The 26,007-nt window shown below is 49.9% G+C and overlaps 1 protein-coding gene across 1 annotated transcript in view; it reads left to right on the forward strand.

Moving 5' to 3' along the window:
- The first annotated feature begins 229 nt into the window (after window positions 1-229).
- LOC142557172 (uncharacterized) overlaps window positions 230-26,007 on the forward strand; it is a 77,842-nt gene continuing 52,064 nt past the window's right edge. Inside the window, exons 1-2 of the mRNA XM_075668838.1 lie at window positions 230-639; window positions 16,667-16,717. Coding sequence (XP_075524953.1) covers window positions 607-639; window positions 16,667-16,717 — 84 coding nt within the window. The 5' untranslated portion in view covers window positions 230-606. The remainder of the gene's footprint in view (window positions 640-16,666; window positions 16,718-26,007) is intronic.

A 26,007-nucleotide genomic window follows, 5' to 3' on the forward strand; every position in this document is an offset into this window, starting at 1 on the left:
TCTAAGAGCAGGCGAAGAAGCAGCGGTAAAGCTGAAAAAAAAGAAGCAAGAGAGAGAAAGCTTAATCGCGACACGCTCGCCGCTCTCCGCGATCTATTTCTTTTAATCTCGCGTTCAATCTCGGAGAGAAGAAAAGAAGCGCCTGCGCCCCGTGACGTACACGATTGCGGCTGTGAAGATAGGCGCTCTGCGATAATTTCAAGTCTCCCTAGAATTTTACAAGGCGCCCGCTGCACCATCACGCTCCCTTCGAGGAGCATCGGCAGCGTACCACCAATACTGCACGCAACAGTTGGAGCATCGCGTGCGGCGCCCACCGAAGTGTTGCGAAGACGCCGGGAGCCGCTGTCATTTGAGGCGTCGCCCGCCAGACTTAATGCCAAGTCGCCGCTGCGGCTACTTTTCTTCGCTTTCGCCTGCCTTCGAGTCACGTGGATCGAGATTCCGATGACGTCGAGTTCGTGACGAGTCTCGAGGGGGGGATCGGAACGCGTGGCCCGGCATCCGAACGTGCCTGCGTCACTTGAAGGCGGCGAGTGTGAAACAGGATCCATTTCGAAACTTTGCTTACGCCAGGCGACGAGAACCCAGAACTGGAACGGCGTCATGGCTGAGTTGAAACGTTGTGCCTCGGTTTTGGTAAGTACGACAGGGACTGCACCCGATTTATTTGAGCACGCTGTTGTGGCTTCAGTTCTGTATGACTGGGAGCCTTTCAGGGCGATGAGCTGGAGGGTGTTATTTTTGCCGATAATGTTTGCATGGTATTCGCAAGCTGTGCTCGAAGCGACGTAATGCTGAGTGGTTTCGCGCTGGCTTGCTCAGGGCTTCGTTTGGCATTCGCGGGGTCGTAAATATGTGGTCGTAGCCGTGTCGGAAATGTATTTCATTTGCTTCGATCTGCACGTATTTGATCATGCAGTTATTTGCCATGGTCACCGCAAGTCCTCGAGCACAGCTTATTTGCAAACCTTAACTACCAAGCGCAGTGCATGCTTGTAGCGCGCAAATTTAGTGTTTTTACTGTTGGACAAACGACAGCTTCCTAAATGTCTCCAGAACCACACGCATATTGTTTTTTTCTTTCTTTCGCAGCGACTCGGCTGTATTACTACCACAAATGAGCTGTCAAACTTGTCTGTTTCGTAGCTTGTTGTTTCTTTTTCTACTTTGCACAGTAGTACTTTGCACTTTACGTGCGTGCTTGTATGTACGTGTTTGCGCTTGAGTGCCTGTTTATTTTAAGCTGCGAAATCATATGACGATAGTCAAAAAGGCGCTTGACAATGTTGCGTCATCAATTAACGTGGTACAGCGTTCTCGAACCACTCGACTCCGTATACGGTTGTTGACGCTTAGGGCACATTGGACTTGTTTCCAAGCGTACAGGCGAAGCTTCAGTGATCATTTAACAGAGTAACCGATAATTACCCTGGCAGTCAGCACGCTCGTAGAGTATTGAGGAAGTCAGAACAATACTACTAATATCGTCAGTTTGTGTAACGAAGCTTCACTGTTGTTTTGCGCAACCACTGCGTCACGACTAAGCAATGAACCGTCCTTACGCCCAGCTTACGCTCAGCTTCACGAAGGAGAAGACGCGAGCGCGAAACTAACAGCCTCGTCGGCCACATGTTGCCCGGCGCCGCAGTTTAAGGCGAAAACGAACGGATAGAACACTGTCGCACTGTAAATGAACACCACTAAAATGGAGTAACAGCCTAAATCGGTCTGTAACTGACACTTTTACACCCAAAAAAGGATGTAAGAGAGTTGGTTATAGACCGATTTAAGCCCTTATTCCCTCTTAAAAGTGTTATCTTACACTGTGTTCCTTCTACTGCGTACGACCCTTCTCTCTCGCAAGCTTCATTCTTTCTGGGTTGATAATGCTCGCAAAGAGGAGAAGAACGGAAGAATCTGATAGGGCGATCCCGATAATGCTTATACTCGACGTTTAGTCCTGTTGCTTCCGAGGCTTCGACAACTGCAGTGCGATCACTTCGAATTCGAGTCAGACCGTTCTCGTTTATGGTCTTCCAGTGGATGAATAGGTCTTCGGAAGATATACGAAATCTGCTTACAATGAAAGGCGACATCGTTGCACGTAGTCCGCGCCCATAGCCTGTTTCTACGCCTCACCTTTTCAGGCAACACAATGAAGACCGAGGTGTCTGTCTGTCAAGGATCTGGTGGTGGGGTAATTCGCACTCTCCGAACAGGAGGGGATGGGGCGACAACAAACCCACCCGGCGTGCGTTATTGAAGGTTCGACTGCTGACCGGCGATAAGGTCCACGCCTGATCGACCGTGAACCAGAGGCATGAGACGGGAGGCGACGTGTAACACACACATTCAATTTAATAAGATAAAATCATGCCCGAGACATAATAAAAAAAACAAACATGCAAACTTCCAGTAGTGGGTCCTAGCTCGCGGAAGGCGTGCGGGTCACACAGCACACGCCCTGACGCCACTCGCGCGACACTAAGCCCACCACGTGGGAATCATTAACACTCGCGAAATACAATAAAATACGCGACACAAATACAAAATACGCGCGACAATAAATAGGGCAAACACTAAACTACCAGGACATATAAGAAACAACACGCGATGGATAAAAAAGGGAAAGATTAAACGCGATTAGAAAAGAGAGTCCGGCGGGAAGTTTTGAGAGCGGCCCGGAACACAAGGCTTATCTGGGGCGTGCTTGCCGAGGTCCCGATCTGAAGAGCGTCGGGCTGCTGCAACCTCGCTGCCGAAGATCCTGACGAACTTGCACCGTCTGTCGCTCGACCGGCGAAGACTTCGGCCTGGAGATCTCAGCCTGCCGACCACATCTTCAGCTGTTCCCCGGTTCACGACCCCACTCCTTCGTCCTCCAAGCTGCTCTGCCGCTCGCCAAGCCGCCTCGTCCCTCCGCCGCGCTCAGGCGACACACGTGACCAAACCGGTCTGGCGAGCTCGGGACAATGGGAAGCTCTCTTCCCCATCGCCGTTCAAGCGGCGTTGCTGCTGCTGCGGCAATGGCGGCCATCTTGAGAGGAGCGCGGGCATGCACTCTGTGACACCACCCCGACGACAAGAATGTTATTCTAATAACATTCAAACTAACACATAGTCATGCACGCGCACCTTAAGGAGACCGCACTCGACACGTACTCGAAGGTCACGCGCACAATCACGTCGTCGCGTGGGTCACGGCTCGTGAAGTCCTCCGCACAAGGCACTTCGCCGCGCACATCGCCGCCTCGCTCTCAGCCAGTCAGTGCACTCCGCAGCCAACTACACACTGATAAAACAAAATGACTCAAACAGCTGCTAAAAAATTGATATGATACTGTACTGTTCCCCTTGGGTCGTGTGACTGGCGCAAACCACGGCAGAGCCGGTACGCGCAGTCTACACGCAACACTTATCACACACACACAAAACAAAACCTACAAAATAACAGATCGGTGAATTGAAGGGCCGGAAAGTTAATCGCTAATAAATGCAATCAAACAAAAAGTTACGTGGCTCTATCAACAAATCTAAAATGTCAACATAGTGCCGACTGCCCTGCTCACTAACCCCTGCTCTTCAAACGGACTCGCTGGGGTCGCATTCCTGCCGTCCCCCGAGCTTTCCCGACACATAGGTGGGGAGACGCACTAGCCGCTCCACCGCGACATATCACCTCGGGCCCCGGTTGCCTGCTTTTGGCTCGGTGATTGGGGTACACCGAACCTTGCCGGGTCCTCACCCACTCGCAGCGCCTGACCAACCGGGTGTCACGAAGTGCACGGCTGAGCGGCACCTGCCGCGGCGAATATATCGCTCGCGCTCTCTTTCGCGGCGACGAGCAACGCACCGCGACCCCCGAGCTCTGACGACACCTCCGTGACCTCTGCGCCATTTTGCGCGGCCTCCTCCTCACCCTCTGCAATCTGCTAGCGGTCCGTACCTCGTACCTCCGCGGTGTGCGGTAACCCGCCAGCCTCCGCCGCGACACACACTTCGCCGCCTCTCTCGGCCTGCGAGGGCACAATTTGCCTGCGTGGCGGCTGACGTTTTTCGTGGTCGGCTTCTGACCATCGTTACCCGCCACACCGCCTGATTCTCGGAGCACCGGCCTCACGTTCGCTTCGAAGGCCCCGGCGCCCAAGGGCTGAGGCACGAGGTAGGATTCGGGCTGGGCACGAACCTGTGCAAGGCTCACCCCAGAGGGATGAGGTTGGTCAGCGGCGACGGTCGAGCCCGGCAGGCACTCTGTTTTCCGAATGCTCCCGTCACGGCCCTCCCTCGCGCGCAACAGCGCAATTTCCCTCTCTAACTCGAGGACGCGCTGGGAAGACCGTGCCGCATCGCACTCCTCCGCCTCGCGTTGTCGCAGCTCTCGCGCTTTCCTGCGCTCGCGACTATCCGCCTCTTCTTTGGAGCGCATGTCGCGCACAAACTCCCGGAGCGCTGGCCCCTCAAGGCCCATCTGCCTCCCGACGGCCACGATGCGCTCCAATTCCTCGAGGAGTCCATCAGCCATGTCTTGGCCTTCTCCCGCTCTCGGCGATACGCGTCTGTTCCCCCCGCTATGCCTCGTGGTCACGGAAGATCGTGGTCAGCAAGTCCTGTCGCGGACGCCAGTTGTCAAGGATCTGGTGGTGGGGTAATTCGCACTCTCCGAACAGGAGGGGATGGGGCGACAACAAACCCACCCGGCGTGCGTTATTGAAGGTTCGACTGCTGACCGGCGATAAGGTCCACGCCTGATCGACCGTGAACCAGAGGCATGAGACGGGAGGCGACGTGTAACACACACATTCAATTTAATAAGATAAAATCATGCCCGAGACATAATAAAAAAAACAAACATGCAAACTTCCAGTAGTGGGTCCTAGCTCGCGGAAGGCGTGCGGGTCACACAGCACACGCCCTGACGCCACTCGCGCGACACTAAGCCCACCACGTGGGAATCATTAACACTCGCGAAATACAATAAAATACGCGACACAAATACAAAATACGCGCGACAATAAATAGGGCAAACACTAAACTACCAGGACATATAAGAAACAACACGCGATGGATAAAAAAGGGAAAGATTAAACGCGATTAGAAAAGAGAGTCCGGCGGGAAGTTTTGAGAGCGGCCCGGAACACAAGGCTTATCTGGGGCGTGCTTGCCGAGGTCCCGATCTGAAGAGCGTCGGGCTGCTGCAACCTCGCTGCCGAAGATCCTGACGAACTTGCACCGTCTGTCGCTCGACCGGCGAAGACTTCGGCCTGGAGATCTCAGCCTGCCGACCACATCTTCAGCTGTTCCCCGGTGCACGACCCCACTCCTTCGTCCTCCAAGCTGCTCTGCCGCTCGCCAAGCCGCCTCGTCCCTCCGCCGCGCTCAGGCGACACACGTGACCAAACCGGTCTGGCGAGCTCGGGACAATGGGAAGCTCTCTTCCCCATCGCCGTTCAAGCGGCGTTGCTGCTGCTGCGGCAATGGCGGCCATCTTGAGAGGAGCGCGGGCATGCACTCTGTGACACTGTCTCAGCTTGGATACAAATGCGTTCACCTTTTTTCTACGAAGAGAGTATCGTGACTGCACGCACAGTTACACCGACGGCTCCGTTTTATCCACCATCATCTTGGGCGTTGTGAATTATTCAAAATAAATTCGGGGCTTTTCCGTGCGAAAACAACGACATGATCATGAGGTGCGCCGTCGTGTGAGGCTCCGAATTAATTTTGATCACCCGGGAATTCTTTAACGCGCAGCCAATGCATAGTAAACGTGCGTTTTAGCATTCCACCCCCCATCGGTATGCGGCTGGTACCGAACCCACGACCTTGAGCTCAGCACCGCAAAGCCATAGCCACTGGGCTAGCGCAACGGAGTGCGGGCGCCGTTATCATCCAGGTTAGAGCACTGCACGAGCATTTTTCTCGTTTTTTCTTTCTTTTTTTGTCGTGCCAATTGCGGCCCGATCCCTCAAGTGACATTTGCCGGCCCGCCAAAGGTCGATCCAAATAGGTCGCTAAGCTTCGGGCGAAAAGCAGTTCAAAAGACATTGTCATCGACATCAGCAGAGGTAGTTATGGCAGCAGCGATTCAAGCGCGACTATCTGAGGAGGGAACATTGGTAAAGGCAAAGTCGTTTTTAATTGAAACCAGACAGTCAGATTAATTCGAGGAAAATAAAATTCATATTCATTTTTTAATGCGCGTGAGGAGAAAAGAAAGAGCAACTCTATTTTACTTTATCATTATCAATAAATACCTCTTTTTCAGCGCCTACCGTAAGAGAGGGGCGTTGACGCTGCCATCACTTGCAATGCAATGCATCTCTTGAAGCGCACAGAAAGGCGCGCTCGTAAAATTCACGTGTTACAATACGCCTCCCTCACGCGTTGTGCTGTTTTGCTAATCGGCGTTTGTCAGAATTTCACAGCGGGGTCAGTTTCATCGTTTCTTAGCTTGTTCAGTCAAAATTGGGGAGTCACGGCCGCCAGATGTTTGTTTACTTTAGCGCTGGCCGACGGGCTTGGCGTCCAACGATGGGACCAGCCCATTACACTCAAAGCTGACGTCGGCCTCCAAAGAAAGTACGTTCCGTGCAGGGATACGATTTCCACAGCTGTACGGCTGACCTTTTACTGCATGGCTTTCCGCGCTGAAAGCTCGAAACGGTCATCAGGTCGAATGGCGGGTAATTGGAATATACAGCTCTAATGGCAGGCCACAAAAACAAGTTTCACGCCTTTGAGAACGAAATGACGTCACCTCTGTGTTTAACGGATATGGCGTCGTAGCATTTTTTACTCCTCCAGAAGTGTTTCCTACTCACACAGATGGCGCTAAGCCCATGAACCGCCGATGAACCGCTATGCTATAAACGTATGGGCTTCTATGGAAGCTTAGCTACTCGCTATATTTACCTTGGCACCCCCGAGCCCGGTTAGACACGTTAGCCATTGAGCCTAAACGAAGCATGGTCTAGCTGTCGATTATTAGAGGATACAAGCAGCACTGAAGATTTTTCGCTGGAGACAGGTTTAACTGTATTGCCGCCGTGGTGGCTGAGTGACTGTGGCGCTTTGTTGCTAAGCAATAAATCCAATAAATCCCGCCATGTCCCCTGAAAAATATTAGTATCAGGTTCACTTGCGCATTTCACACTTATATTTAATGTATTTTGTTATCCCCTTTCCTCTGGAATATCTTAATCCGATTTCTCATCCTTATACAGAGTAGCATGCCAGCGATTCTGAACGCGCCTGCAAAATCTCCGTTTCTTTAGTAAAGACCTCCTCTCTCGCTCTCTCCGCCTCTCTTTCGCTCTCTGGTTGCTAAACACAAGATCGTGAAATTAAAACCTGATATAGGCGGCGGCATTTCAACGGGGGCTAAATGCAAACACTCCTGTGTACCGCGCATTAGACGCGCGTTAAAGAACCTCAGGTCGTCGAAATTAATCCGGAGATCTTCACTTCGGCGTGCCTCGCAATCAGGACGTTGGTTTTGAAACTCAAAACCTCAGGAGGTGGGTTTTTAATTTGATAGTGTCAGGTTTTCCAGTTGTTACTGACGAAAGAAAGGAAATGGAAAGAAAAAAAAAGTACATAATCTGTTCATTAGGCTCTTTCGTTAATACTGTGTTACATAAACGTTCCTACTACATTAGCCAAATAGTTGTACAGCAATATAGACTAAAGACGTAGATAAGCGGCGCTCGGGTGGACATAAATGTGTAGTGCTAGCATGTGATCTCCCTAGATAGGCGGCTTTTTCTCGGAATTGTTTTGCATTCGAGGGTACCGCACAATTCATTTGTCACTAACCACTGTAACAAACTCGGGTGAATGCGAACACGCACTGAACTGATGCCATTATGCATAACACTCCCGCAAAGGGTCACATATTTGGAGGCATTTTGCATCGACAAAATCCGGCTTTACAGCGAGGCAGCATCCGTATGGCATACTCCCATTTTTAGCCAAATAGATTCAAGTGGTGTTAACATACGTTATCTTAAAGACCTCCGTGCTTGCTTAAATTACTGTGCAAGTTTTGTCTTCGCGTCTAAATATCATTATGCGTAACTCTAAAGTAAATATTTCGTGCTAACTATTTAGCATTCCTTTATTTCCTCTAAAAAATTTACTGCAGAGCTCATCTCACGATGGGACAGTAGATGATAATGTGAACAGCAATGTAGTAATGTCCCAACAGATCATATTGCTGAACTCACGTTTATATAGCACGTGCAGTGAGAAACATGAGGCTTTGAGGGGCTAGTTGGTTGCTAGCTTGGTGGTTATAATAGAATGCACACAGGACAGTCGCCGAACTTCAACTCAGTTGAAGTTCGGCGACTGTCCTGTGTGCGTTATTTCTGTATCCTGTCCACGAAACGCGCCGTTATAACCATGCTCCATCATGGTTCTTTCGTTTTTTTTTTTTTTTTGCTATATGGCCACAAACTCTGACATCGTTCCACTTTGCTGTGGCCCTCTGTTGCCAAGGCGACCCATGAGCATGGAGACTTGACGCCGGCCGAATGATGTTGACGCAGCAACAATGGAATGCCGAATAAGGAATGATATCGATTGAACAACAGATGCGTGTAACGAGAATCGCTTGACGATAATGAGATGCTGTTATTGGAATTATGAAGATGATATAACGACAACAACGTGATGACCCCGTCATGAGGACACTGGGATGATGACGACGTTATGGTTACGATGACGTCAAGACAACAGGCTGAAGAAGCGGGAATGGCGACGACGGCACGATCATATGGCGGCATGAAAACGGTGTAACGACGACACAATGATAACGGTGGCATAATGACGATTGAATGACGACATCATGATTACGATAGGATGACGAACAAGTAATGACGTCGATGTATCGACGACGTATGAACGAAAGTGGTATGACGACAATGGGATGACGATACTGAAGGGGTGACAATGATTAAACGACAATGTGAAAACGATGTGCTGCAATGAAAACGATGATCGACAATATGTTACTTCTCGATACGGCAATGAGCATTCCTTCGACGTTTACCACGAGGCAACCCCCCATTCATCAGCGCATATCCAGAAGTCGATGAAGATTTGACGCCCGTGTTGACGGGTCGACAAAACACCACTCTTCCTGGACTTGACAACTTGAACTAATTCATGAATTGGGTCAATGTCAAATGCAACAGTGCAAACAACTTCGACCTCTGATTCCTGTGGTGAAGACGAAGATGAAGAAGGCGCTCTTGTGTCGGCTGTGCGCGTGATCAGCTTTTCGTCTACTGCCAGTGCTACTAGACTGGGCCTAGTGCCTCATAATAAATCATCTTATTACATTTGGTGGAAGGTGCTGCACTCCCCGACCTCACCCTGGAACTTCGCAGCCGAACTTTAACATCTGCTCCAGCCGCTACTATGAACGACGCTCCCACCAATCCGCTTGGCGCATCTGCCGTTCCTGTCATGTGCGGCGCCGTGCAACGGCAGCGGGACCCTCCTGTTTATAGCGGATCAGGTGAGACTGACGTAGAAGATTGGCTCTCTACTTACGAGCGCGTCAGTGAACACAACAAGTGGGATGACCCGACGAAGCTCCGTAGCGTCATCTTCTAACTTGCTGACGTTGCGAACCTCTGGTTCCACAATCACGAACGGGAACTCCCAACTTGGTCCGCTTTCAAAACTGCATTCGCGGAAGTCTTCGGTCGCCCAGCCTTGCGAAAACTCCGTGCTGAACAACGCCTCCGCCAGCGCGCTCAACAGCCCGGCGAGACTTATACTAGTTACATAGAGGATGTCGTTGATATTTGCGCCCGCGTCGATTCCACCATGCCTGAAGAGGACAAGGTGAAGCACATCCTCAAGGGCATCGAGGACGACGCATTTCAAATGCTCCTGGCGCGGAACCCTACTTCTGTCGCAGCTGTCGTCACTCTTTGCCAGAGCTTCGATGAGCTGCGTCGACAGAGGGTCCTTGCGCGCAGCGCTCTCGCACCTGGCGACTCTCTCTCGGGCCTCACGCTTCGCTCACACACCACGCCAGCAGCATCGCTCTCTGTTGAGATTAAGGATTTCATTCGTGAGGAGGTGGCGCGCCAATTGTCTATGCTGCCTCTCAACGATGGACCTCCCCAGCCTGACACATCTTTGGCTGCTCCCATTAGGCGGGCCATTCGCGAGGAACTTGCTGGGTCTTTACCTTTCGCCCAACCCTGCCCTCCCGTGGCTGCACCTCTGACCTATGCCGAAGTCGCCGCGCGACCTGCGCCGCCGACGTTCTCGTTTCCGGCGCCAATGCGACTTCAAGCTGCACCTCCTCCCGCGTCGCCTGCCGTTCCATCTCGACGCCCAGTTCAGACCCCTTGGCGCACACGCGACAACCGACCCATATGCTTCGCTTGCGGTGTCGCCGGCCACGTTGCGCGCTTCTGCCATCGTCGTATGCCAGCTGCTAACGCTACTGTCGCACCACCTGGATATGCCTATTCCCACGATACCACCGGGCATGCGATGCTTCCCGACCACGAGTTTTCGCCGCCTCCTCGACGCCCTGTCGGCACCCATCGTTCGCCATCACCACGTCGTCGCTCACTTTCCCCCTTACGTCGCCGCCAGTCACCTAGCGAGGGAAACTAGTTGCTGCAGTTCCGCAGGCACGAACTGCAAGCTTCGCGACTTCTACAAGGCCTGCACAGTCGCCACGCAATTTATTGGACGTTTTGGTCGAAGGAACCGCCGCAATTGCGCTTATTGATACTGGGGCTGCAGTTTCTGTTATCGACGAAAAGCTTTGTCGCAGCCTCCATAAGGTCACAATGCCGTTGTCTGGTATGCTTCTAAGCACCGCGACTGCGCAGCATATAGCCCCGCTCGCTCAATGTACTGCAAGGGTGGTCATCGACGGCATTGTCTATGTTGTTGAATTTCTCGTGTTGTCATCATGTTCGCATGACATTATTCTCGGCTGGGACTTCTTGTCTCACCATCGTGCCATCATCGACTGTGCCCGGGCCGAAGTAGCGCTTTTCCCGCTTGCCGATGCCCCGCTGCCTGACCCCTCTGAACAAACAGCCTCCAAGCTCACTATTGTGTCCGATACGGACATACCACCCGACATGTGTGTGCTTGTGCCCGTCTCTTGCTCTACCGCGCCAGACGCTACAGTACTTTTTACACCATCGCCGATTTTCCTACGTCGCAAGGCCCTACCTCTCCCATTTGCCGTACTCACCACTGAGTCTGGATTATCCTCAATGCTTGTGTGTAACCCGTCTCACTACCATGTGACGTTACTGCGCGGCGAATCACTCGGTCGTGTTCAGCCCCTTGACCCGCTTCACATTCTCGATGTTTCCGACGACACGGCCTGTTATGAACTCGACGCCCTCACTTCCCCCGTGCCGTGCACATCATCATCATCATTGTCGTCGTCAGACGTTCTTGAATCTGTCGTAGACGCCGATCTGCCGCCTCCATATCGCCAACAAGTCTTCGCGCTTCTTCAGAATTTTCGCTCGTCGTTTGACTGTGACCAACTATCTCTGGGGCGTACGGCAACCGTCACTCACAGCGTCCACACTGGTTCCCATCCTCCTTTACGCCAGCGACCATACCGCGTGTCGGCAGCCGAGCGAAAGATCATCAACGAGCAGGTCGACGACATGCTGCACCGTGGCGTCATTCGCCCTTCCCACAGTCCTTGGGCGTCTCCTGTAGTATTAGTACGCAAGAAGGACGGGTCAATAGGCTTCTGTGTGGATTACCGTCGACTCAATAAGATCACTCGTAAAGATGTCTATCCGCTGCCTCGGATAGATGACGCCCTCGACTCCTTGCAAGGCGCGGAGTACTTCTCATCTTTGGATCTTCGCTCCGGCTATTGGCAAGTGCCGATGGCAGATGATGACTGTGAGAAGACAGCTTTCATCACGCCCGATGGCTTGTACGAATTTACCGTAATGCCATTCGGGCTCTGCAACGCGCCCGCTACTTTCGAGCGTATGATGGACACCATCCTTCGCAAGTACAAGTGGAAAACATGTCTGTGCTACCTTGATGATATCGTGGTGTTTTCGCCAGATTTCCCGACGCACCTCGTTCGCTTGCATGAGATACTGACCTGCCTCACCTCTGCTGGCCTCCAACTTAACATCAAAAAGTGCCGTTTTGCTGCTCGCAAGTTAACAATATTGGGTCACGTTGTATCGAAGGACGGCGTGCTTCCTGACCCAGCCAAGCTTCGCGCGGTCGCAGAGTTTCCGACGCCCACTACTCTTAAGGCGCTCCGCAGCTTTATAGGGCTCTGCTCTTACTTTCGGCGTTTTGTGCGCAATTTCGCGACTATCATCGCACCACTGACCAATTTGCTTACCGCTACCAACGGCATCTCCGCGTGGTCAACTTCCTGTGACGAAGCCTTCCAGCAACTACGTCGCCTACTTACTTCGCCACCGATTCTTCGACACTACGATCCCACAGCGCCTACAGAGGTACATACGGACGCCAGCGGTATCGGACTTGGTGCAGTCCTCGCACAACGGAAAGATGGCTATGACGAGTACGTCGTCGCGTATGCGAGCCGCACTTTAAAGAAGGCAGAAGCCAACTACTCAGTAACAGAAAAGGAGTGCTTTGCCATTATTTGGGCGCTTGTCAAATTTCGTCCATACCTATATGGTCGCCCTTTTGACATTGTCACCGACCACCATTCACTTTGCTGGCTGTCCTCGTTGAAGGATCCGTCAGGTCGCCTAGGGCGATGGGCACTCCGCTTACAAGAATATGATATCCGCGTTGTCTACCGATCGGGCAGAAAGCACTCTGACGCCGATGCGCTTTCCCGATCGCCGCTACCTTGTGATGTGGCTTCAGTGTCTCCGCTCTTCGCATCCATGTCAGCCTTCAACGTCGCTGATATGCCGGACGAGCAGCGTAAGGATCCCCGGCTTTCAACTATGCTGAATTTCCTCCACGACCCATCCGCCACACCCTCTTCTCGAACACTTCGTCGCCAAGCCGCTCACTTTACTGTCCGCGACAACGTTCTTTACCGCAGAAATTATTTGCCTGATGGTCACAAATGGCTCCTGGTGATACCACGACACATGCGTTCTGACATATGCGCTTATTTTCATGCTGCTCCTCATAATGGTCACGCCGGTGTTCTGAAAACGTATACTCGGCTAAGGCAGCGTTTCTACTGGCACGGCATGTATCACTTCGTGCGCCAGTACGTACGCGCTTGCACGGCGTGCCAACGGCGTAAAATTCCACAGCGTCCTTCTGGTGAGCTACAGCCGCTGCCCTGCCCGGCTCGGCCCTTCGATCGCGTCGGCATAGACCTATACGGGCCACTTCCCTGCAGTTCCTCGGGTAACCGATGGATAATTGTAGGTGTCGACCACCTGACGCGCTACGCCGAGACTGCCGCACTCCCGGCAGCCTCTGCGCGCGAAGTTGCGTTCTTCATCTTGCGGAACTTCGTTCTTCGACATGGCGCACCACGCGAACTGCTCAGCGACAGGGGACGTGTCTTCTTGTCCGAAGTCGTCCAAGCCCTTCTCGCTGCATGCAGCATCGTTCACCGCAAGTCTACAGCCTACCACCCGCAAACGAACGGCTTGACAGAGAGGTTCAACCGCACACTCGGTGACATGTTGACTATGTACGTCGCCTCGGATCACAGTAACTGGGACACTGTTTTGCCTTTCGTCACGTATGCCTATAATACGGCCACACAAGCTACCACTGGCTTTTCGCCCTTTTTTCTGCTGTATGGACGAGAGCCCTCGTGTACTATGGACACCATGCTCCCATACCGACCCGACGCTTCCGAATGCACGACTGTGTCTGAAGCCGCCAAATACGCCGAGGACTGTAGGCAGCTCGCGCGAACCCTTACGACCGCTGCTCAAGGTCGTCAAAAGCTGCGGTGTGACAGTGACGCGCTTACACCAGTTTTCCCGACTGGTTCCCTTGTTTGGTTGTGGGTCCCGCCTCACAGCCCTGGCCTTTCGACCAAACTCCTTGCACGCTATGATGGCCCCTACCGCGTCATAGACCGTACCTCCGCTGTCACCTATGTTGTGGAACCTGTGACACCTTCACCCGACCATAGGCATCGCGGGCGTGACACGGTTCATGTCAACCGACTTAAGCCGTACTATGACCCCCTCATCCTACCTACGCCGTAAGTCGCCAGGATGGCTCCTCTTCTCTCCCGGGGGCCATTGTGGTGAAGACGAAGATGAAGAAGGCGCTCTTGTGTCGGCTGTGCGCGTGATCAGCTTTTCGTCTACTGCCAGTGCTACTAGACTGGGCCTAGTGCGTCATAATAAATCATCTTATTACATTCCTATATTTCTACGCGCTTGCGACATATGCGGGGGGGGGGAAGGTGCAACATAAGAGGCGGAGTTCGGCACAACGGTGCGATATCATGGGCGGGATATTGTGAACGATTCGACTATTGTGATTGGCCACAATGCAGTCATCAGATTTTCTAGTCTAGTCGTCAAGGGAAGACGACGGTATTCAAAGCGGTGACCTTTGGTGCAGGAGTGGTGGTGACGGGTCCTGATGTGAACTCGGACTTTTAATGTGCTCTTGCGGGCAGTGGGCTTCCGTATGTGGAGCCAGTGTAAATAATGTAAAATAAACCCGTTTTTAATAATAAACGCCGTCTCGAGCCGCAACGATGGCATGAAGACAACGGCATGACGACAACGGCATGAGGAGAGTCGGATGTCGAAGTTATGATGATGACGTCGAAACGATCGTGAAGGCATCCCGACGACGATATGACGAATGTATGACGACAACTGTATGACGCGGATACAGTGATGACAATGACACGGAAACCGCATGAGGACCATGGAATGACGACGAGTGTGTGATGCCAATGGCGTGACGATGACTGTATCACGAAACCTGTGTGATCAGGATGGTCGGATGACGACGGCACGACGACAGTCGGATGACGAAGCTGGAGGGGCGTTGATGGTACGACGCCGACGTCATTACGACCACGGTCGGAAAATGTAGGCACCATGGCGACTGTCTCACGATGACGGCATGGCAAGGGCGTCATAATCACAATGGAATGACTACATTATAACCACAATAAAATGACGAACGAAAATTGACGTCGTCGGAACGAGGAAGGCGCTATGACGACGACTACATGACAACAATGGGATGGCGTTACTGAAGTGATGACAATAACAAAACGACACCGTGACGATGACTGTGTGACGGCAATGGCGTGGTGACGACGGCATGACCAGAGTCGGATGACAAAGCTGGAATGACGACGGCAGCATCACAACCCCGAGCACACACCTAGTGGCCCATGCCATCAGGCAACTAGGAACACTGGGTCGGAGTAGGAAGAGTGAAGACACGTCTGCATGACGAAAGTCGGATCACGAAGGTGGAATGCGACGATTGAGCGACCACGACGGCAGCACTGTGGCGTTGTGACAACGTGTGAATGATGACTGCAAGACGGTGATTGCGCGACGACGAAGGCACGACGAGTGTAGAAGGACAAAGCTCGAGGGACGGCGACGCCACCACCGCGAAGGCATCACGACCACGAGCCCATACCTAGCGGTTCAAGCTACTTACAACTTGGGCCACTGGGTCGGTATAGAAGGCGTGACGACGAAGGCATGACGACAGCAAGATATCACGAAGCTGGATTGACAGTGGAATACACGCTGTTGAAGTGTTTGCTTTAATGTGATATCGAAAGAAGGTGGCACGAGTTAAAGATTTCGGCGGTCGATAAAAAGAACGCTGAAAATTTCATAAAAGCTATTTTTTATTTGAATACCATAGTATTAGAATTCCCAAAGTGGAATAAGTGCATGTGTGTGGTGAAGTGCAGGAAGCCGATCGCGTGGCAGAGTGATATATATACATAAAGATGTGCGACCTAATGCTAAAGCATTTCTCTTGCATTTACCACTAGATCGCTACTGAATTTTCTTCTTTGGGGTGAAACGACAAGAAGACGAGATGGTGAAGGCTAAACGCTCTTTGCCTTACCAGATGCCAACCTTTCTGATGACAAACAGTCCACCCGGCACAAATTGGCATTACAGCGCTAACAAACTTCTTTATTAGTACAGCATCAGTAGCACGAAAAAAATGGCATAAGCATGACGTAAACTTTAGCTTTTGTGTATCTTCATTCGTCCTAGATTTCCTTACATTTATACTTTGAAAGTAGTTCTCTGGTTTCTTCCATGCGGCCATCGAGGCGACGCAGTAGGGCATTGTATCTAACTATAAAGCGAGACGACATCAGAAAAAAACGATGTAATACCATGGAGACAAGTTCGTTCCAGTAGTTATCCATTCGTTCGTTTATCCATTCGTTATCATTTATTCCTTCAATATGCCTCAGTGCACACACGTGCTTGTCTTTTGTACCATACGTGCACCGCGGCAAAGATTGCATTTCGGCAACGGTTAACCGACGAGTATTTTAATAATTTGCAATTCGAATGATCATTTTCATTGATGTAGTCATCCCTTCCATGATCTGTGGAGTATCTGCATGATTTATTGTTCCTTCGATGATCAATATAGGTAACTTTATGTGGAAAACAGCGTTCACAATTTCACTAATTAGACTTCTTTTTTGCAGCTTTGCTTTCTCGTCACTTCTGCGGTGACAACGTATGCTCGGCGTGCTCAAGTAAGTGATCGATCGGAGCATAAGCATTTCGGTACTCGCTGAAATCTATTAAAATATTTATTTTATTTGCAAATCACGTGCTTACTTCTGAACAGTCCCCGGGCGTTACAATGCGTGTAGGATGTAAAAAAAGGTCTGTCTAAAACATCTTAAATTACGGATGCATAAAAAATAAATCAGACAAAAGAAAAGGCCGGATGGTTGTTATCTAAACATGATTAATGTTACAGGCTATCGTCCAAATTCAACCAAGAAACATGGCAAGAAGCAAGTGATTGCAAAAGTTTTATTGCTGAGATAGTTCGACGCAAGTGGCACTTGTGCTCTGGAAATATAAATGGAAATTTAGCGTGTCTGAAAGGCTGCGAGTAAATGTAGCCCCAGGGGCGTCTCTGTCTGTCTGTCTGTCTGTCTGTCTGTCTGTCTGTCTGTCTGTCTGTCTGTCTGTCTGTCTGTCTGTCTGTCTGTCTGTCTGGTCTGGTCTGGTCTGGTCTGGTCTGGTCTGGTCTGGTCTGGTCTGGTCTGGTCTGGTCTGGTCTGGTCAGGTCAGGTCTTCTAATCGATAAATCAAAGAGCTGGCTCTGCTGAGGGGACACGATTCAGTAGCAACCGTCGGACCGACTTTTGTCATGGCGCATATGATACTGGTTATGTGCTCCACCGCACTTCAATCAACTCTGACGCCAACGTGGGTCACTGAGCATATGCCACTTGGTACATATATATGCGTCGCTCTTGAATGACCAAAATATTCTCCGAAATTTCTCCGGTTCTCGGCGGAATCGAACCCGCGTCTTGTATATTCAGACATGGACCACGCGCTCACCTTACGGCGGCGCCGTTAGATGGCGCAGTGTGTCCAGAGGGAAGCGCGAGAGAGGAACCCAGCTGCAGTGCACGCCTCATGCGGGGGTGCGTTTCGGCGGTGGCAACATGGCGTTTCGCTACATTGCATCGATGTTAATCACTTGAACCCCATACTCCCTTCCCCCAGTGCAGGGTAGAAAACCGGACGTGCGTCTGCTCAACCTCCCTGCCTGTCCTCTGTCTTCTATTTCTTTCTCTCTCTCCCTCACGTTGAGAATCATCGTTAGACAATTTCTGCCGCAATATTTGAGGCGAGAGCCTTAGATGGCTCATGGGTCGAAAAATCCGATGTCCCGGCGTTACAGCACCAAAATTCACAAAGAGTCGAACCCTCGATCTTTGGTGATAGTCAAAGCCACAACCCGGGGTGTGAATTAATGCGAACTTAGTTAAGACCCATGACTTTTGGTGTTAACTAAGGCGAAGTAAATTACAGTACAGTAAATGCAGATACAGTTGTTAAGGCACTCGAACGCACGCCGTTCGGTGGGAATCGAACCCTCAACCTTTGACGTTAATTAGCATAGAATTGATTGGGGCACTCGAACCCTCGACCTTTAGCGGGAGTCGACCCACAGCCCGGAGTGTTAATTAATGTGAATTAAGACCCGCGATTGTTGGTGTTAATTAAGTCGTAGTTAGTTACCGCACAGTAAATGATGATACAGTTAATTAAGGGAAGTTAATTAAAGCACAGTTAATTAAGGTCCTCGAACCATCGACCTTTGGTAGTAGCCGAACTTACTTTTCATGTTAGTTAGAGGAAATGCAATTAGTAAATTTTAATTAGAGTTAATTGGGGTGCTCGATCGATCCCACGACCTTTGCGGGAGAAAACAAATATTATGGAACAAGGCATTCGAATGAGAATGTCAAGTAATGTAATCAATGTCTCGTCAGCGCGAAGGCTTTCACCTTCATCCTCTTTGGCGTATGCTAAACTTTTTTTTGTATATATAATGACGAATATGAAAGAATGAGCTTGCGGCAATGACAATGATATTTTAGTCTGTAATCCGCCCTGCAAAACAACCCACCTATATATATGTTCGTAATTTGTTAATTAGCGTAGCAGTGGAAGCATTTACAGCAGACGCCTTTTTAACGGAACCTTGTGGGGAACAAAATTATTTGCTTAAAAGAAGCTTTTGGCGGGTAAAAGACACTTCATAGATGTTCTACTGCTATAGTCTCAGAAGGTAACTTCTTTATAAATAATTATGCCTGTGTGAGAAACATTTGCTGCCGGCGGCACCTTTCCGGCTATACAGTGACAATATACCTTTGCTCCAAAAAGTTAGAAAATAATGAAAGTGGAATATTAGCGACACTTCTACGCGTACTTTGCAGACAGTTCAAGTGAGCACTTCAGACAGCATAGCAGGTAAACTATGCAAAGCGTTCCCATACATCTTTTTTTTAATGACATTAGAAACTGCTAACGTCCGTGAAGTGTAGCGCCAACAGCTTAAGACATAGCTAGGTCTCACAGCCAAAGTAACTGACATAAGGTGTAGTTACATGCCTTTGACTTATAGCGAAGGTTATACAAACTCGAATATGAATGACATAGGCGCCAACAACAGTGTTATAGGTGGCATCTTGAGAAGCAGTGTTCAACCTAGGCACGCCTAACTGTCATTGATATTATCGATTGTATTTCACCTCTTTCTTTAGCGCAAACGTGTCGGCTGCTAGAGAATTACCATAAAAGTATTTTTCATATCGTTTCGTTTTCGAATATTCATACAACGGAGTATTTCTGGTTCAAAACTGGTCCAGACTAGTTGGTTCATTCATTGCTCTAACAGGTAGGTAAACTGAGTGGAACCAATACGACGAAAGGAGTAAAAACACATATAAAACTCACACACACACGGGCCTCATAGGTGCCTTTACTTACATCCTCTTTAGTGCTATTGGCGCCGTTTACGTATTATGTCTGTTGGAGTATTAGCCCATTAAGGTGGTCCGTTGTCTATCGTTCTGCTAGGCGCCCATTACACCACGATGATTATAACTCGTTACAGCGCCATGAGATGTCGCCACCAGTGCTGCAGGTCGCCCATACATTTCCCCGTGCTGCAGGTGAACTAGAAAAGCTGTACGCTAAAACACGCATGCGTGTTTTAGCGTCGCGCAAGCGTGTTAGTTTATTCTTTGCAAACTTGTTTTCCACCATTTTCTGTGTACAAGGTTCCCTCCCCGCTCGCGCTCGCAATTTTTGACGGGTTGTAGCAAAAACCCAAAATTTTCGCCACAGGCTTGCGCTTTTCTCGGAGGGAAACTCGTATCTGTTCATGCTTGCTTTGAGTTTCACAATCCCCCCGCATTCGAACAAAACGTCTCCTCTACTGTGTTCTTTCGGCATAACCGTCTAGCTTCCTTTGCCCTAAAGGCTCGAGCTGGTAAGAAAACGCGCACTAATGAAGTGATTCGGTTAATGATCGAATGAGTTGTAGTTGAAGCAAGGCTATAGTGTATACACGGGTCAGTCGTGGCACGGGGAGAACATATTACCCTCCTCCTTTTTCTTTCTTTCTTCTCTTTCGTGTCTTTCTTTTTGTGTGTGCGTGTGAAGCAGTAAATTGGCATTTCCGAAATTCGATATCGGGAAAATGTTCAGCGAGGCCATCCGGGCGAATAGCCCTCGAAAGCGAGCTCACGCTTCCAAATCAAACTAGACAAAATATGCCAATTAGCGCACGGCGCCATAAAGTGACCACCGCTCCCCAAGAGCGGCGGGATTACGGCGGCAGCCCGTAAGCCGATTGCTTCGTGCAGCGCCCTCTCGTATGAAGACGCTATCGCTCGGCGAAGGCTAGGGGCCGGGGATTATTAAGGGACTGCATTATGTATCGGCGAGGAAGAAAAGAAATAAGAAAGATCCTTAGTTACGATGTCTGCCAAAGAGTCACTTTCAAAGTTATAAGGGAAGGAAGGCTTTTTTTTTTTATTTGGCGAGAGCGTGAAGACGTTAAATGAAAACAAAGAGCGAGAAAGGCGGGAATAAGACTAGCATAAGCCCAACGAGAGTCGTTACGAGAAAGCTGTTAATCTAAGACATCTTTAATTAATAACGCCCCCCCCCCCCCCCCCCTTTGCCTCGACGTCAATGGCCGCAACAGTGCGGGGACCTCCGCTTCGCCTCGCTACACTTCTCGGCCCCTTCTCGATCAGTGTTCATTCCGATCGCACAAAGTTCCAAAGCTAGTTAGTTACGTACATCACGATCAAAGGAAAGCTGCAGAGTATGTTTGGATAAAGCGTTCTTTACTTTGCGGTTCTTTCTGACTCCTATGGCGCGCTGCAACATCTGCTATTTACCAAACTGCTGCAGTACGTTTCTGTGCAGAGAACAAGAGCACTGCGAGTTGTTCATAAGTTTGAAATGACACTGACTACGTGCGATGAATTTAGAAGGAAAGTGCACTGCATGGCTAGAGGAGTACATGCCTTTAACAGATTACTTAAGGGAGATAAATGGAAGAATCCACGATAGTAAAATCGGCGTCTACTTATTTTTCTCTAGGTGGTATCTTTCTTCACCCTGAGCCTATTATTATAAGTTATTCGCCTGTGTCCATTACAAGCTGTCGCCAATAACGCAACGACACTATAATTCTTTATAACGCACTCGTAGAAGTCTTGCTAATAATCTAATGTCACCTTCACGTTCACCTTAAGCAGGATAGCGCCAGTTTCGGGATATTATCATCCAAAGTGTGAGACAAAATACATGGGCGTAACAGTTACTTTCGTGTTGCAATGCATAAAACAGAGCTTTAATTTAAAAAAAAATGGTAAATGGAACAACACTGCATTTTTACAAAGGGTTTGATGGCGTATATAGTCAAACTGGTGTCATTCCGGAAATTAATTCCAAGTAAATATGCCTTGCAAACTCACCGGGTACAACTCGTAAATTGCGATATCTACCGTAAGGTAATAATCTTAAAAAGGAATTAGTCGGTTTTTTTTTTTCATTATTTGGATATGCGTTTCGATTTCTGGTGCAAGTAGTTTCTGCCTCCCTTAATAACCTTGCTCAATGACTGGAACTATAGTGTCTGCAGCGGGCAATGTTTTTTTTAATCCCCAAAACTAGAAAATGAAGACCCCCTAGGTAAGCGTCAAGTAATTCTGTGTAACGTTGTCTAATACTGGTATGTCGCAAAATATGGCGCATTTAATACCTGGAAGGCGTCGCACATGGGAACATATTTACAGTCGAACAAGCGGAGTCACACGCTTCCGCGGCCAGCGGCCACAGCGCACCCCCTTCCGCACGCCACCAAAACATAGTGAGTCGCATACTGCAAACGCAAGGATGCACATAAGTAGTACGTAATATGGCATAACTTTACACTCGCGCGTTGTAATTGTAACACGCGAAGTATTTACTCCATAGGAAGCGTCGCAGATCGAAAACGACCTCACTGCGAAATCCGCGGAGTGATACTACCATGGCCGCACTATTTGTCTAGCTTCCGCTGCGTTGCCTGGTAACTATCTAACATCTGTGACTATTAGTGCAATTACAACCACAGTGCAGCCACAGGCGTCAGCGAACTCATTGCTAATTTCCTCCTTTCCATCCCTCCTCTCTCTCCATGTCATCATTGTTCTCCCCTTTCCCATTCCCCCGGTGTAGGGTAGCCAACCGGACGTTATTCTGGTTAACCTCCCTGCCTTCTGCTTTTATCTTTCCCTTCTTTCCTTTCATCTAACGCAATTATTAGCCGCACGAAAAATTGAACAACTAATAATAACACGTAGGATAAAAGGAAGAGTAGTGCCATTTACTGCCACGAAAGAAAAAGAAGGCGATGCAGATTTCCTTTGAGCGTTAGACAGACTTAAGGCCGATCCCCTAAGAGCGGGTTGCGTGATTTCGCTAATGAACGACCAACCAACCAGACGGCGAAGAAATGTGTACGAGTGCAGGCTATAGCATATGTGAATACTCGCGAAAGGCCAGAGAAACGAGGCAAATGAAGAAAAACGACGCTGTGAACGAGCTCGGACACCGCTCCGGACGGGCTGTGATTAGTAATCGATGCCGTATTCTCGTCTCTCGGCCGAAGACGAGCGGTATAATAGCAGACGAAAAAAAAAAAGTAAGGGTAAGACCGCGAGTGCCGAGCGCGTCTGCACGTCTAGGACATGTGCGACTGCGCCGTGGACATCTCTCGGTCTTGTCGCAAATGGAAACTCGACGACAACATTAGTGGGTTCTCTGGCCCTCCTGTTCTGCCGTCACTGCCGTGCAGTTCGTTGCTCACTTCTCCGCGACTGTCTTTCGATAGCGAGATTAGTTTCTGGGATGAAAGGCTTTTAAATGCGTAAGCATCTCTGTGCCAACCCAACGAGGAAACCTGGCCGTCACGTAAGACGAATCGCCATAAAGGAAATAATGCATAAAACAACAGTTTCTATCACGGCTTTGTTGGAAGATTTGGTGATGGGGAAATAAAAGCCATCTCTACAACCAGAGCCGAGAAGGCGCGTTGTAGACATCAGGAAAATTCAGATTTTGCGAAAAATTAGTTCCAAATACGCTACATCCCCGATGCGTTTTCGTGGTGGCGGGATGTCCTATTCGTTGGGGCGTTCCTTCACCGATCTAAGTGCCACCGATCTATGAGGCCTCATGTGCTTCACGTCGCGCCATGCAGACAGATAAGCAGCCAACGACTTGATAAGGATGATAAGGAGTGATGGGTTACACGGGTCTCATCACGGTTTATAATGGTCCGACGCGGATGGATAAGGTTCTGAAGAGCAATAAGCGCTTACAGTGGTCGTATCAAATCTCATAATGTTAATAAACAGTGATAACGGTTGATAAGTCTCAGATCAAGTCCTATAAGGTTGATAAGGATCGATAAGAGTTGATAATGATCGGGACATGTCCGATAAGGCTAATAAGGGCAGGCAAGTGTTGATAGGAGTTGGATCGAGTCCGACAAGGTTGGTAACAACCGATAATGGTTGATAAGGGTGGGATCTAGTCCGATAAGGTTGCTAACGACTGCTAAAGGTTGATAAGATTTATACTTGTCGGAGCATGTTTCATAACATTGGCAATGACATAGGGCAGCATGGATACGAGCAAGTGGCACAATTCTTACGTATGGTTAAACAACTTCCAGAGAATTTTGTGCGTGTACTTCTTTATTGCGATGCCAATTTTACAGACGCTGGAGCCGCATTTGCGCCGTTGCCGTTATCGTGCTGTCCTGCTATTGACGCAGCATGCATGGCCCGCGAGTTGATTAGAAGGCAGCCAGACAGCTTTACTATATATGGGCAGTTGGCAAACTCTGCGGGCTCGCCATCACCGCAAGGTGGCCGCTGGCTCTGGCTTAAGAAGTGGCGGCGCTTCGATCTTGATGCGCCCTGTTCACGTGACTTTTACTCTACGTGACGCCTGCTTCATTGCCAGCGGTCGCGCGCATTTAACTCGCAGTAACCACCACTGGCTTTTCAGAACAATACGAGCTCTTGGAATCAGGCTAATGGCACTTATTACTAGGGGAATGTCCCCCCCTGCCGTAAACAAAGCCACCTCGCTCTATGGGGTCACGTCGTCATCATCATCATCATCATCGTCATCATCATCATATTTGTGTCCCCTGTAGGACGAAGGCCTCTCCCCGTGATCTCCAGTTACCCCTGTCCTGGCCACATCTGGGGTCACATCTGAACTGTTCTAATGCAGTAGCTGGGAACCCTCGACCCGCGGTCTGTGGTTCTGTTTAGAAATTGCTGAGTGCTGACCGATACCAGTGCTTCTTAGATATGGTGTTCGTTTACCTAAAGTATGAACGTCCATAAAACTTTGGAAGTGAGGATTTCTGAAGAAGCTTTCTTTGTGTGCCGCTCTCATGTCGCTTTCGCAATGAATAAATAAATCGTGCGTTCGAGTGGAACACGATTTATCTGCCTATAACGGTCATGCGTAACGTTATGTCGGTGCACTCATTTGTTAGTACTCAGCCTGTTAGGTTGTGCGTAACGCTTCGCGTTACACACGACGTAACAGGTTCAGTACTAACATATGACTGCACCAACATCAATGTTTCGTCAATACACCTTCAAATTGCGGCGCATATTACCATTTCTTGTCGTGTTTGCATTAAGTATAAATGTTCTGCTTGCACAAAGATGCCTTACAAACTTTGAGAAGCATGGAATGAGCGAGGAAACCTCAAGAAGCCAGAAAAAGTAAAGGCGCGCACGATTGTTCTCGAGTGAAATGGAGGGATTTCAGCTAGCACCACGTTCGGCGTGCGAATTTAGACACCGTTCCAAGGAAAGTTTCTTTTTTTTTTTGGCGGTACAACAGCTTGGGGGGGGGGGGAGGAACCGGTTCACCTCGACACGACAAGTATTCGCTCAAAGTGAATCGCGAGCAAAGACATCCGCGATATCCACTCGTATTATTATACATCCGCGTTATCCACTCATATCCACTCTTATTTGCTTATTGTCCGCGTCCAGTCAAGAGAGTCAATTGCCCAACACAGTCAAGTCAATTGCCCCACACAGTCGTCTGCTTAGTCCATCGAGTGGGAAAGCAGGAGAAGGGACGGCGAGGGCGGAGTGGACGGTAGCAGCGAGAGTCACCGCAACGGCGCTGCGCGGAGGAAGGAGGCGAGAGGATAGACGAGAACACGTGATCCGGCTTTGGAGGACAAGGGGAGAGCAAGACTCGCGCCGCGCGCGAGAGATGGCAGCAGGAGCGCGCGCCGCTGGAGCAGCGTGCGGATGATGACCTTGTTACGACGAGGCACGACGGCGACGCGAAATGCGGGAACGGATGCCAAAGAGCTGCGCTCCATAAACGACGAAGTGGACGCCCCCTTACAATCCGCTCAAACGGGGCAGCTTTCTGGGTTGCTCCCGTTCTGTGGATGCGCCTTGCACGCACACACGTTAGCGTTCATATTAAGCAGATGTGTGTGCATACCACACCGCGGTGAACGTTAAGCTAAATTTGTGTAATCGTTTCTTATGACTCTGTCCAACGCCGACGACTTTCCTTCGGTCTCATCTCGTGCACTACTGAGGTGCGACGCCTGCGAGGCCGCTGGAACACTACTCATGCACGCCAATGTTTTAAGCTAAACACTCGCTATCGGCTTCGATGCTCCGCCGGGAAGTAAAACTGACATTCCTTATTATTATCGCTAGCCACATCGGGAATAGCTTCAAGGGTGGCGCGTCGTTTCGTGAGCCGTGTTTCGCCCTTTAACGGCATCCGGTTTTCGTCTCCCAACTTTGCGGCTTAAGCAGTTGGGCATGCCGACGTACTGGTCAGACGTCCTGAAAGTACTTTGCAGAGCGGGATCGGCTAAGCCCCGATAGAGGTCCAAAAAAACAAGAAAAAGAAAACGTCCAGCAGCTCCATCTGATGA

This window comes from Dermacentor variabilis, chromosome 9 (assembly GCF_050947875.1).
Source record: "Dermacentor variabilis isolate Ectoservices chromosome 9, ASM5094787v1, whole genome shotgun sequence".
Classification (NCBI taxonomy): Eukaryota; Metazoa; Arthropoda; class Arachnida; order Ixodida; family Ixodidae; genus Dermacentor; species Dermacentor variabilis.